General features: G+C 30.9%; 1 protein-coding gene and 1 long non-coding RNA gene across 2 annotated transcripts in view; both read left to right on the forward strand.

Moving 5' to 3' along the window:
- The first annotated feature begins 494 nt into the window (after nucleotides 1-494).
- LOC134724991 (sushi, von Willebrand factor type A, EGF and pentraxin domain-containing protein 1-like) overlaps nucleotides 495-15,525 on the forward strand; it is a 39,636-nt gene continuing 24,605 nt past the window's right edge. Inside the window, exon 1 of the mRNA XM_063588431.1 lies at nucleotides 495-596. Within this exon, the coding sequence (XP_063444501.1) occupies nucleotides 522-596 (75 nt within the window). The 5' untranslated portion in view covers nucleotides 495-521. The remainder of the gene's footprint in view (nucleotides 597-15,525) is intronic.
- Nucleotides 8,449-14,566, forward strand: LOC134726983 (uncharacterized). The gene is made up of 3 exons (XR_010108693.1): nucleotides 8,449-8,598; nucleotides 12,960-13,047; nucleotides 13,922-14,566. It is a non-coding gene; the product is annotated as an uncharacterized LOC134726983 (long non-coding RNA).

Below are 15,525 nucleotides of genomic sequence, written 5' to 3' on the forward strand. Positions count from 1 at the left end.
TTGTCACTTCTGTCTGTTTTAAAAGAACTTAATTATTATACTAGAATCGCTATTAATTTCAAAATAATACATTAAATTTGAAAATATTTTTTTAATGTATAGATTAGTACTTTTTCGTTTTGTTGGTATTCACGCAGATAATTTTTCTGTGAAATGTAGATACATTGTAGCAAAAAAAAAAGTGTTAATATACGTTCACAAAAATGAAAATCAAAATTTTGAATTTTAAAATTGCTCAAATTCTAAATGATATTCTTCATATGATATCATTGACAAATGTTTTCTTTAATGCTTCAACAATTTTTTGTTTGATCTGTAGTTTAGCCGAGGCATCAATCCTAAGGCTCTTTTTTTAAATGGGTGTTTGTCACAAATTTTTGAACTTCTAATTGAATTTTTTTAAATATATATCTGAAGGAAGGGGGTAAAACATGCGGAACCCTCCTCTGCATTTTAAAAATAACTCACATAATTTTTTTTAAATTTTAGGATAATTAACGATAATTATACACATTAACAGTATGACGACGTTAAAGATTGTGGTTGCTGTATTTTCCTTATTCATCGTAAAAGTTTTTGGAGAAAATGAGAAACATGTAAGTAATTTATTAAAAACTGTAAGCATTTATAAACTCTTTACAATCTGGTAAAAATTCACCTTGAAAACAGTACAAGACGACAGAAAATTTCAATACGGCATTTTTATTTCTATATTGAAATATCTTAAATACAATGTACCAAATACAGGGACTTTTTAAATGTACTATACATATCAATATAATATATGTTTTAATAATTCATGCAAATTCAGTATACTAGACGTACTTGAATAAAAAAGCAACTTTCAGAAAATAAGTTGGTCTCGTACCGAATTATGTCGTAACACTGGACACTTTTAATTTGCAAAACACTCATTTGCAAATCCGCCGCCGCCTCAAACAAGAGCTACAATATCATGTATATAACCAAAATGTGCAGAATTACATGGGATTCAATAATTACATTGGTTTTCTACAGTTACTTTCATATTTATTTTGCAATTTGAATTATAAAATCAATATCCCATAGGACAGGGCTAAATCCCATGGGATTTACCATTATCCCATGGGATTTTGGTTAAATCCCATGGGATTTTTTTTTGTCCCATGGGATTATTGTAGTCCCATGGGATATTTGTTGTCCCATGGGACAAAAAAAATCCCATGGGATTTTTATTATCCCATGGGATTTTTAATATCCCATGGGACAAATTAAAATCCTATGGGATTCTAATTATAAATATATAGATATAAATAAACAGTAATGTGTATGTTACAATGTATTCTATTTGGTAGTAAATTATTTTAAGATGAATCTTTTTAATTGAATATCTTTTTTTCTTGGGAAATGTTAATTTAGCATATTGTTCTTTAACTGTTCAAAACTAAACTTTTAAACAACAAAGCAGATAATGTAAGTATCAATATATGTTTATTCATGAATTATAGAATACTTTCTTGAAACACAATTATTTGCCATTTGAAATCAATTAACTCTATTGTTAGGCTTAACATACTAGTAGCTATTTAAGTAAATCTATTTTTTTCACAATATCCCTCATCACAAAACATTAAAAGTTTCTTATCATCCAGCATTGTTTGATGGTATAGTCCACTTTTTGGACATTCAGCACAGAACTTTGACATTATTGTGGTTTCAATATTTTTTTTAATTTAAAAGAACTTCAAATCATTGACTGAGTGATGAAAATAATAACTGATCCAACTTTTGTCTTTGAATTTATTCTGGTCTTGTTTCTATGTTTTCTCCATTTATTCTAGGTGGTGAATTTCAATCCTTCTGAAAAAGAACCAATAAAATCTAAAGTAATGGATTATACAAAATTGTTTTCATACATGTAGCAATAATATGATTTTTCAATAAAAATAGCTATGCGGTATGGATTTTACTGATTGTTAAAGGTTGTCCAGTGTCATCAGTTGCTAACGGCCTACATCCTTTGGTCTCTGATGGAGGGTTGTCAAATTAGCAATATACCACATCTTCCTATTCTAATACCATATAACAATCAATTAATTTATTCTTCTTTATAACATTTGGGTATTTTCCCAAGTTATATACATAACATATATATATACTGTAAATTCGGAATTAATGCGCGTTTTTTTTTTATTGCGAAAAATGCAACGGAGTTGTAAACGCAATAATTTAAACTCACATTATGAAATATTTTATATGGATTAACCAGGATTTTTCTCAAAATCGTAAAATTTAAAATCGCATTTAAGTCTAAAATGACAGAAACACAATAATAAATGCACGCAATAATTTATGAATTTACAGTATAAAGATCAATTTTAAAACTTTAGACAACTATAATAACATTCCATTATTCACAAGAATTTGCAATATATCATACAAAATGCAGACAACAGAAACAATTTTTCTTTAAGCTTTGAAGTTCAGACAGATTTCAATTTGTGTTTTATTTCAATGAAAAAATACCTTGAACTCTTTGAACATATTGGAAATTATAACATTGATACAAAAAAAATATGTATGTTTTATCCTTACTTTTTGTGTTGTTGGCTTGCTGTCTCATTTTAATATACATTTAAACATACATCAATAATCTTCTTCTTTATTAAAAGTTAAAATTCGGATATTTTTGATTTTGATATCCCAAAACATTATAGTTCTATCAAATAACTTATTACCAAGTTCAATTAAGATATTAATTTTAAGACATGTATAAATTTTCCAGACCATATCAGTATTTGGATCTTACTTTTACGGTCCAGAACTTACAGTCCCATCATATGTGTACAGTCAGACCATTTAAGTATACTTGTACTGTCTGGTACCAGCTCGACCAAACCTGTGTTTTTATTTTAACTGCAATTAAACTTTTTGTATTAATCTATTAAAGATTTCAGTTATGTTGATCTGTACTGTACATTTGTTTGTAATAAACTTGACCAACTTCTTAAAATTGGGCAGACTGTATGCGTACAGTCCAAATACTTGTATGTTCTGGAACATAAACATGATTAACAAGCATTTGGCAGGATGTCATGCTAAAATCCCATTAATATTAGTACTAAATTTTGAGTATATACATGTAAATCCACAAGTTACTTACTGAATTTCATGGTGAACACTCACCAAAAACTTACAATTTAGAGGAAAGACTGGAAAGATGAATGCACTAACACTATCAAAACAGAGCATAAAACTTACCAAAAAACAAGATGTTTTACATTTATCCAGGACCAGGATAATTGAAAAGTTGTTTTTTTCTTTCTCTGCTGTCCATCATATAACCTTTGAATTCATTCATGCAAAATATGAAAATCTGCAAAGGTAAGACCTAGAACCTCAACTTATCCACATTTTGAATTTGAACTGCATACTTGTCCTTTTCATCTTGCTGACAACCTAAACATAAAAAAATGATAAAAACATAATTCTAGATTGACTTTGTGTTTCTATTTTTGTTGGTACATGTACCATAATTTTCCCAACTTTAAAAGAAAACATCATCACCAAAGAGGAGGTCATACTAACCTCCGAAATATTTAAACAAACTGAAATTATTACTTGATTAAGATCTTGTCGTAAATTAATGGCATAGATACTCTTATTTTTGAAAACTTGATGTTTATTGCATACTTATATTCCTTTTTACGAGAGTATGCATATTAAGATGGACTCCATGGACTTCAATGTAAGCATGATTAATTTTACAGTCACTGACAGTTTTTCAGCTCTATGTGTACATTTTGAGAGAATCTTGCAATAATGTATATTCTGATATTCAGAACTTATTGTGAGGTTTTTATTAATACAACTGAAAGCTGTATCTCGTTTTCATTTCTGATACATATTTATGAGCTGAAGACCAGTGCCGAATTTTTCTCACTGCATTGAAGACCTACAGGTGACCTTCGGCCGTTGTTTGCTCTTTGATTGAGTTGTTGTCTCTTTGTCAAATTCCCAGTTTCCACTTCCCATTTTATATCATGTATGCTGATTTTTCTTAAATTACAATATTCAATCATGCAATTTTGTCCATTAGTGAAAATACGATAAGCAAAAATAAATGCACAAAAAATTTAACATTGTTATATATGTAAAAGACTTTTTTTTAAATTCAAAACAGTTGCCTACACTTAATTTCCTTGTTTGATTTCATATTTTTAAAGCCTTTATAGCTAGCTAGATGGTATGCCGGGGCGGATCCAGCCATTTTAAAAAGGGGGGGTTGCCAACCCAAGACAAAGGGGATGGTCCTATATTCATTTGATTTGTTTTATTGTCTCATACAAGAATATATATGGTTTGAGGGTGGGGATCAGTGATCCTGAAATATTTTCACCTAACCACTGGATGACAGGGGATCTCAACCATTTAAAAGTTTCTCAAACATGTGGCGGTGAGGGTGAACCCCATGGACTCTCCCTATATTTCCTTTGATTTGTTTTATTGTTCTATACAAGAATATATAAATATGGTTTAGGGGTGGGGATCTTGACCGTTTACAAGTTTTCAAACTAGAGGGGGTAGAACTTCACTTTTATTTTATTTCATTATTAATTTTTTTGTCCCCGACAAGAATATATATGGTTTAGGGGTGGGGATCTGGATCGTTCACAAGATAATAGCACATTCTCAAATTGAACAGGGTGGGGTAACCCCCAAAGACCTCCTTTTAATTTCATTTGATTTGTTTTATCGTCCCATTCAAGAATATATATGGTTTAGGGATGGGGATCTGGACTGTTTACAAGATAATAGCATATAATATATTCTCAAATTGAAAGGGGTGGGGATTACCTCCCATGAACTCACCCTCCCTTCTTTCTTCCCCCGAAATACCTTTTAATAAGCCCCAATGCACAGATAGTTCACAGTATTTTCCCTTGATTTACACTAGAGAATATACACTATACAGGTGTATTTTTTTTTTAAAAGATAATACACAGTGTATGTAAAGTGCGGATCCTAAAATATCATTTTTACTGTATATGCCATAAATGTCTAATGTAGAATGATAAATAAACAGACGAACTTTTTTTAATTTTTGAAGAAAATGAAGAAAATGAGTTAAAATGTATATGTTCAGAAATACATAATACTAATAAAACAAAGTAACAGATGCGAGCTGGGTTTTATCGCGCCTACAGCCATCCAGCTGTGAAATATATACCAAAATAGGTGAATATTTAGGACATTTCACGAACAGATTGTGCAGGTGCTTTATAACTAACATGTAAGATGTTGTTGCAGTAAAACATATTCATTTTAATACAATTATTAAAGTTGTGTAGCGCAGAATATGTTTTGTCATTCAGTTTCTTCATATTTAACTAAATTCCACTATGATGATTTCGTAATGCTAGTCATGTTTACTGTCGAATAATGATACTATTCTTTCATTTCCACTGTGGAGCGAATCATTATTATTGTATATGCGGTGCATTTTTACTGTATATTTTTTTTTATCTATTACAGCTCATTTCTTTAAGCATGAAGAGCAAGACTTTAGTTGATTTGCTTGCTTTTTTTTTATTGGATAATCATTATGATAACACCCAATTTAATTCAAATATTAGAAAAAACAGGTTAAACTATGCCTTTTCATATTATTTAAAAATGTCTATCTTATTTACAAAGTTTGTATAAACAATTTTACAAACAAAGCAAAAAAGCCAACCACAGTTTTGCTTTACATGCATTAGGAAATTAGCTGTAAAGGCTTGATTTAGCCGACTTGCTCAAACAATAGATAAAGTAAGAGAAAGATTTGATAAAATTTAACTTACGGAGGAAAGTTTGGTTTTAAAACTCTCTAATAAATTCAATAGAAATAACATTTATTTCAAATGTATTCCATTTAGTTCCTTATAAAGCGTATAGGGATCTTTATCCTTATTTTTTTTTTATCCATTTCCATGACACTTCACCACTCATTACATAAATCTTGATATATATTGCACCTTTGTTTTCCCGTTTAAAAGATTTTACACTGGAGCCCTTTATAACTTGATGTTCGGTGTGAGCCAAGACTCCATGTTGAAGACCGTATTTTGACGTATGATGGTCTACTTTTAATAATTGTGACTCGGATGGAGAGTTGTCTCATTGTCACATACGACATCTATATATGGCTCAAAAACGAAACGAGACGGGATAAAAAGGGATAAAAAAATCCACGCTTCTTTTTTAATATATTTATAATGGGCTTAATATGAGTCAAAATAGAGTAAAGTAGTGGGTCGCTTTTGGGTATAAGCGTCTATTTTTGCGCAAACGTAACAGGTGAAAGTCAAATGATTGTGTAGTAAAAAACAGAAAATGAAGTCTAGCGGGACACGGATAATTACAAAAAATGAGAACTGCATAGTATAAGCGGGTTACGGGAATCTGACAAAACATTAAGCGGAATACGGGAATCTGCCAAAACAGTAAGCGGGATCCGGGATCAGAACCCCCCAATGAGACCCCAGAATAAGATATTTTTGTATATTCATTCTATTGTTACAGTCATGCCTTCAATAACAAATGTATCCGATGCATGCATTTTTCTTATATTTTTGGTCCCTTTTTCAATTTTGTGGGGTCCAAATTTATAGACAAAAGTCCTTTAATATAGATATTTGGAATTCGTTGACATGCTGAATCTAACCGTGTATTTTTTGCCTAGTTGCTGAAATAGCCCACATAGAGTTCCAAAGGGTCTAAAATCAACACAAATGAATTGTAGCATGCATTTCGTGTACAATAACCCAACCCAAATGTGCATGGTTTTACCTCTGCGGTAGTATCCATTCGCGGAATTATAAATTTTCATAAGTAGGGGTCCACTGACTGCCTAAGAGGGCCCGCTGCTGTCACGCTCCAGTGATTCCCTATATAACTAAGTTAAAATCAAGGAGAAACGTAATCTGAAGAATACAGTATGACATTTTGAGAATCGCTTTTGTTACAAGTTTGAAAAGCTATATATTTTAAGAGGAATGAATGAGGAGTTTGTATTTCAATTTGAAAATACATGTATCATAAATCCTAAAGTCATCAACTAAGTTTTTTCTTCATTTGTTGCAAGTGCATTTATCACATAATTCTACAATAAAAATTCCTCGCATCTTTGAAAATTCTACATTAATAATGACTGCACTAACAGTAATAATTCATCGCATCTATAGTTAAAATGGATCGCTTTCAATAATCGATATTATGATGTACATGTATCATTAAGTTAATACAGTTCTGTTAGGATCGACTGCCATTTTACAGAGACTTTCTATTCTTACTGTTATCAGTTAGAATAGATAGTTCCTGGCTTAGAATGATTCTCTGCTCAGCAAATGGTGCGTAATTAGCATTTGAATCAAATTTCTTGTAGAAGTAAAAAACACAAATTAATGTATTTGACAACTTTATTCAGGAGCAGTCTATATTACCCGGCGTAAATAACTTCGAGATTTATGTGGAAGTTTACTCTGCTGCTCGATCGAATGTAGGACAGAAAGTCACAGGACAAAAAGTCACAGACAAAAAGTCACGGACAAAAAGTCACAGGACAAAAAGTCACAATTTAGTTTTTAGAATATTTTTCTTTAAGCAAGAACAAATAATTTAAAAAATAAAAGTTTTGTTTTTTTCTTGTAGTGTTAAACTTAAAGCAACTTTGTAATTAAAAATTATTCAATAAATATCAATAATGATCAAATAATTGTTATGAAAACAAGATGTCATCATGACATGGTACTTAAATGGCTTCATGGTGCCAAGAAATATCATTTTTGAATGATTAAAATTTACTATTTTTTTATTTAACAAAGCTTATGAACAATGTCCTACACTTCAAAATGAATAGATGTAATAAAAAGATAATATTTCAAGATCTTTCTTTTATATATTCAAACAATTGTCGAAGGATTAATTGTGACTTTTTGTCCTGTGACTTTTTGTCCTATCTAATTTGTGACTTTATGTCCTGTGACTTTTTGTCCTGTGACTTTCTGTCCGTTTACCGCTCGATCTATGCTAATCGATGTTCCAGTATATTTCATATTTATATTTATTCGTGAGGCCTCGTCATCGTTTATATTCACTAAAAGCACAGTCGCCTAAATATTTTATATGGCGAAAAAAATGCGAAAATTGGGGGAAATAGTATATTTTTAGTAGATCTAGCATTATTATTTTAAAATCTTAAGAGGTTGCTTGCAAATTTAACTCTAAAATGAGAAGTGTATGACGATCTATAACGAATATATACATCCATCATGTGTGCAGATACGACGGCGACTATATAGGGTCTGCCATGAGTGCACTTTGTATGCCCTGCATGTGTGCACCCAGGAGGTCCTCCTGAGAGGTGTTTAGACGTACCGGGAAAATCTTATCTGATTCAGGATCAATTTATCGGTTACACTCCCCTGTCACAAGTGATTCTGTTTTGCTGACATTCTGAAAAAGTATTGTGTAGTCCCTGTGTAAGTGTTGACTCTCAACTTGCACATGTGATTTTTTAACACTCCCCGGACTTCTGCAAAAAACAATTATTCAGTTCACTGATTAAGATGGAAGGTAAACGAACAGAAAGTCACAGGACATTCCGACAAAAAGTCACAGAACAAAAATTCAAACACATGTCAAACTCAGGCATAAAGTAACAAAGTTGATAGGACAAAAAGTCACAAACAATTTGTTGACAATTGATTGAATATAAATGAAAAAAGATTTTGAAATATCTGCTTTTTATTACATATATTCATTTTTAATTTTAGGAAATTGTTCATAATATAAAAAAGAAGATGTGGTATGATTGCCAATGAGACAACTGTCCACAAGAGACCAAAATGACACAGACATTAACAACTAGAGGTCTTTACGGCCTTCAACCATAAGCCAATATAAAGAAGATATGGTATGATTGCCAATGAGACAACTGTCCACAAGAGACCAAAATCAATGAAAATGACACAGACATTAACAACCATAGGTCACCATACAGCCTTCAACAATGAGCAAAGCCCGAGGTAAAGCCCATACCGCATAATCAGCTGTAAAAGGCAATCATACTATATCTTTTTTTTTATATTTACATGTTAAAAAATGCTTGCAAATGTAATCAAAAGCTGCACACAAACGTAATGATTTTTGTGCGCAAATGTAATGGTAATGTGCGCAAACCTAATGCACTAATTTATTTGTTTTTAATAAATTTTAATTTAAAGTTGCTACATCATGTTCATGTATAAAACTTCAAGAAAAATACAAAAAGAGTGTTTTTTTGTTCAAAGAAAAATAATCTCAAAACTAAATTGTGACTTTTTGCCCTGTGACAGTGTGTGACTTTTTGACTGTGACTTTCTGTCCTACATTCAGATTGAATAGGGGAGTTTGGTTGACCTCGCCTCCCTCTATCTGAGACTACTATCTCAGTGATGAGCTTTATGTTTCATGTACAAATGTATTGTGCTTGTCATATATGTATGTCGGATAAAAGCTCTACAGACCTTTAATATGTTGTATTGTTATATGTATAACCGACAATAAATAAATAGCCCCTAACAAGTAAGAATTAGGTTACTTCTTTTTGTTTTGACATCTTGCATGGGTTTTTATAGCCCGGTATTAAAATTATGCCCCCACTTTAAAAAAAGGGGGGTATACTGTTTTACCACTGTCTGTCCATCCATCCTTGCATCAGTCAGTCTGTCCGTCCGATGAATATTTTTCGTCCCATTTTCCTTAGGAACTACAATAGAAGGATTTCTGAAATTTGGTTTCAGGGTTAAATAAGTCAGCTATACCGTGTGATGCATTTTCAGATTCATCACTCGACAACTTCCTGTTTTCCCAACACTTGTATGATTTTACACATGATAGCCAAGTTGAATGTTGAAAACTAACAACCTTATTTATGTACAAAAAAAATGAAAAACAGATATGTTACACATAAACAAACGACAATCACTGAATTATCGGATCCTGACTTGGAACAGGCACAACCATAACAAATTGGCAGGGTATAAGGAACTTTGAAAATATTTTGTTTTTGTGGTTTGGTCTATTTTCCGGATACTGTAAGCAATAAGGCCCCTTTATTTAGTGAATGAAATAATTGTAAGATGCACTTAGCTGCAGTCTGTCATATTTTATATGAACTTGACCTCATTTTCATGGTTCATTGGTCAATGAAACGCTGCATTGTTTTGTCAGTTTATCATATGTTTAAAGTTACAGGTAGATTATATTTGGTAGATATGAAACAATTGTAAGGTGTGCATGTCTGAAGGGTGTCTTCCTCAAATGCCAACATTTTATATGTTACCTATTCCTTGAATGCCAACAAAAATATTTCGATACATGTTTATAGAAGAACAATAGGTGTTTTTATAACTATTTAGATGAATTTAAAAGCATTTAATTGTAACACTTAACTAGAGAACTTCATAAAATTGCAACATTTTATCACTTTTTAATAAGAAAATGTAGTTGATTTTGGGGTTAAAATTATCATGAATTCTAAAGAAATAAAGAAAATAAAAATATTTTCATTACTTTTTATAAAAAGACAATATTTTTGAATGGAATGTTTATTAACATAAGACATATTTAATTTTTAAATTTTTTAAATTCTAGTTACATACAATTATTTCAAACTAAAAAGAGGATATTAGAGATTAATCTAAATCCATATATCATATTGAATATTTTATTAGTAAATATAAACTTAGTGATGCAACAATTTTCAAAGTTTTATTTTTAGAGAAGAACATATTGGTTCAAGCAGTTGCAGCACAAAATTAATTTCCAAATACTTTACAAACATGAAATTCAATGTGATTTAGCTACCTGGAATATACCTTTCTGTTTAATTAGAATGATTGTTTTGAAAACATCCACTTTTGTTGTGATAACTTCTTGCACCCATTCCTTGAATGCCAACATAATTTTACAGGTAAATTGTCGGTAGATTAAAGAATGTTGGCATTCAAGGAATAAACCGTCCGAAGGGCAGATTCATATATAAACCATGACCGCATTTTATTGTTCTTTGGTCAATGATAAGTTTTCTTGGTTTTGTCATTTTATCAGGCCACATTTAAAAGAATGTCTGTTTCCCCTCCCCTGGGTCTACCCTTTGTAAACAGACCAGGAAGGCAGGTTCTTTTTAGCTCACCTGACCTGAAAGGTCAAGTGAGCTTTTCTCATCACTTGGCGTCCGTCGTCCTGCGTCCGTAAACTTTTACAAAAATCTTCTCCTCTGAAACTACTTGGCCAAATTCTACCAAAATTGGCCACAATTATCCTTGGGGTATCTTGTTTTAAAAAATGTGTGGCGTGACCCGTCAAACCAACAAAGATGGCCGCCATGGCTAAAAATATAACATAGGGGTAAAATGCAGTTCTTGGCTTATAACTCAAAAACCAAAGCATTTAGAGCAAATCTGACATGGGGTTAAATTGTTGATCAGGTCAACATCTATCTGCCTTGAAATTTTCAGACGAATCGGACAACCTGTTGATGGGTTGCTGCCTGTGAAATGGTTATTTTAAGGAAATTTTGTAGTTTTTGGTTATTATCTTGAATACTATAATTTATAGATAAAGATAAACTGTAAACGCAATAATGTTCAGCAAAGTAAGACCTACAAATAAGTCAACATGACCAAAGTTGTCAGTCGACCCCTTAAGGAGTTATTGCCCTTTATAGTCAATTTTTAACATTTTTTCATCATTTTTTGTAACTTTTTAAAAAATCTTATTCTCTGAAACTACTTTGCCAAATTTAACCAAACTTGGCCACAATTATCATTGTGGTTTGTAGTTTAAAAAATGTGTCCGATGACCCAGCCTACCAAACAAAATGGCCGACATGGCTAAAATTAGAACATAGTGGTAAAATGCAGGCTTTGCTTTATATCTTTGAAACTAAGACATTTAGGGCAAATCTTTCAAGATTTAAATGTCCATCAGAATAAGATATATCCCCTCACAAATTTTCAGTTGAATTGGACAACCTGTTGTGGGGTTGCTGCCCTAAAATTGGTGATTTTAAGGTAATTTTGCAGTTTTTGGTTATTATCTTGAATACTATTATAGATAAGAGATAAACTTTAGACAGCAATAATGTTCAGCAAAGTAAGATCTACAAATAAGTCAGCATGATCAAAATTGTTAGAGGACCCCCTAAGGAGTTATTGACCTTTTTAGTCAATATTGAACCACTTTTCATCATTTTTGTAACTTGTATAAAAATCATTCCTAAAACTACTTGGCCAAATTTAACCAAACTTGGCCACAATCATAATACTAGGGTATCTATTTTTTTTAAAAGTGTCTAATGACCCAGCCTACCAACGAAGATGGCCGACATCAGTAAACACATTAACAGGTGAGCGACACAGGCTCTTGACTTGAGAGCCTCTAGTTTTTTTTAACTGGATGTGATTGTCATAGCATGGTCACATGAATGGTTTGACTTGTCCAGTCCAGGCCACTTATCAGTTGTTTGTGCTCAATTTGAGTGTATTTATTTAGATTATCAATCCTTCTGCTTTCAAGCACTTTCCAAAAATGGAAACAAATTATTTTCAGGAAAAAAATAATTTGGATTTTTTTGTGGAAAATAATTTTTTGACCCGTGTGGAGGGAGGGGAAACAAACATATTTTTAATTTTGGCCTTAGATTTTTTAAGCATAGGTCTACTTGTTGTATGGAATGATCATATAAAAAAAGATGTCTGCCTTCCAAGGTTAATTTTACTGTGACCTCATATTCATAGAATAATGATAATATTCATGATATTGAACAGCAAGAATGATGAGTAAGTTGATGTTATATACAAATAAGACAAAATTTTCAGTTGCCTACTAATTATGTAATACATGTAGTAGTTATTTTTGTCATTAAATGATATTTACCCTTTTATGTGTAGGGCAAGAACATGAAAGATAAAGGGGAAACTATAAACAGAAGAAATTATCAACAAAATAAGATTTACAGAGGTCAACAAAGCCTAAATGGTAAGTTCACTGTTATTAAAGTTTTTGTCCTTAAATAATGATTAAATATTTATTAAAATAAGATGTGGTATGATGAAAGAGAAAACTATCCATCAGAGTTCAATTTAGTGGATGTAAGCATTGTAATTACTTATTCAAGGCCATTGATGACCTGTAAGGAATGAGCAAACCCATACCCTATACATGTTATAGTAATCTATAAAAGTCAACACTAACCAAATTTGAAACAGAGCATTAATTCAAACGTCAAATATACCAGACTAATTTATAAAAACAAAAAATTATGAAAAATAAAAATGACGGATATGAAACAACATCAACCACTGAACTATTTACAAGCTCCTGATATTAGACAGGTATAATATGGCTGGGTTGATATAAAAATAAGAAACACTTAGCAGTCTGATTTCCAATGAGACATTTCTCCAATAGAGATCAAATGACATTTAAGGAGGCTCTAGGGTATAACAATTTCAGAAAAAATGTTTAATATTTTTTTTTCAAAACTCATTTTATTTATAACTTTATCATATGGTACACCAAATCATTCAAAACAATCAATTCGGTTTGGCCCCAGATGACTTTTAAAATGCATATATCATTGAAAAAGCTCCAAATTATCTCCCTTTGGTGCAAAAATGCCATTTTTTTGCATTAGAAATGTAATATCTTATTTAACTCATCGGTGGCCTATATTTTTTATTATAATTTTAAATAAGCTGTACTATAACTAAACTATTATAAAATTTAAGCGATTTCTGTAATTTAGTACTTGAATATTTAAATGAAAGTTTATCATATTAATCATAAACATGATAAAATAGCCATTTTATTGATCTCTTCACTGATAATTTTTGAGTTTGGTTATTTGTAGGTCAGACATCTCGATTTTCATGGTCATCATTCACAGATCAATACTGAACGGAAAACTTATAGCTGATATTTTTCTCTATAGTGCGACTTTTTTATTAATTTGAAATGGAACATGTTTTTTCCTACATTTATTTGAAAGAGGAAATTTCAACATGATGACTATAAACAAAAAGGAGTCATATCATCACGATCATTGATGCACAAGAACTTGATCATATAAATACAACAATGTAATTATCAATTGAAAGATGGAACGAATGAACAAGATATTAGAATGTTGTTGTCCAAATAAACTTGCTTTGTCTTCTTATTTGAATCTCTCCATTCAATAAAGATGTACAGATGAAGATCTTTGAAGAACAGATTGAAAAAAATGTTTTGTCTAAGAATTGCAGGAATATTCTAGTGAATGAAATTATTTATTGACTTCACTCTTATATAGTGTACTGAATAATTGTACATAGCAAGTTGTGAATAAAGAAAGCAAAAACTTTAACAAAAAGTGTTTATATTATAAATTTGCAAATATAAGCATACTATTATGTACACCACAAAGGTATATATAATTCAAATTGTTTGCCTATACAAGTATTGCAATGAACCTATAACAAAGAAAATCTTACCTCATGAAAAGAGTGAACTATTCAGTCAGAATATGAAATATTTTTTCAATTCTATTTTTCATAATAGAATAAACAAGACATAGATTTCAAAACAATATTTTTACATTTATTTAGAAATTTCATCATTTTGTTTCAGTGAAAGGACTTTATTCTTTGACTGTAAAATATTATTATTATACATTCCAAAATAAGAATAATCTTTATTGTCATATAAACAAATAAAAAACATGTTTGTGACAAAATTTAAAAAAAATTATATATATGTATATATAAAAAAAAACTTATATACATTTAAAACATTTTACTACCAAACAGCATTCATTGTAACATACACATAACTTTATAATTTTAATCCCATAGGATTTTATTTTGTCCCATGGGATATTAAAAATCCCATGGGATAATTATAGTCCCATGGGATTTTTTTTGTCCCATGGGACAACAAATATCCCATGGGACTACAATAATCCCATGGGACCAAAAAAATCCCATGGGATTTAACCAAAATCCCATGGGATAATGGTAAATCCCATGGGATTTTGCCCTGTCCCATGGGATATTGAAAATCCCATGTTTTTATAATTCAAATTGCAAAATAAATATGAAAGTAACAGTATAAAACCAATGAAATTATTAAATCCCATGTAATTCCGCACATTTTGGTTATATACATGATATTGTAGCTCTTGTTTGAGGCGGCGGCGGATTTGCAAATGAGTGTTTTGCAAATTAAAAGTGTCCAGTGTTTCGTGTAAATGTATCATGGTGTTTCCACTTGTATTCAAACGTACGCTTCAATTCCGAATCACAATTTTTAACATTACAATACTTACATTTAACAAAAACCATCACCACCGACAACATTGCTTTATAATGACGATGATGTCCGAAGAAAAAGCAAAGAAAACACCAGGTCTGATCACGAAAAAAATAACCTGCAGACAAATGTGATGCAGCAAAGACACATGTTCTTTCCTCTGCC

This window comes from Mytilus trossulus, chromosome 7 (assembly GCF_036588685.1).
Source record: "Mytilus trossulus isolate FHL-02 chromosome 7, PNRI_Mtr1.1.1.hap1, whole genome shotgun sequence".
In the NCBI taxonomy this organism is placed as follows: Eukaryota; Metazoa; Mollusca; class Bivalvia; order Mytilida; family Mytilidae; genus Mytilus; species Mytilus trossulus.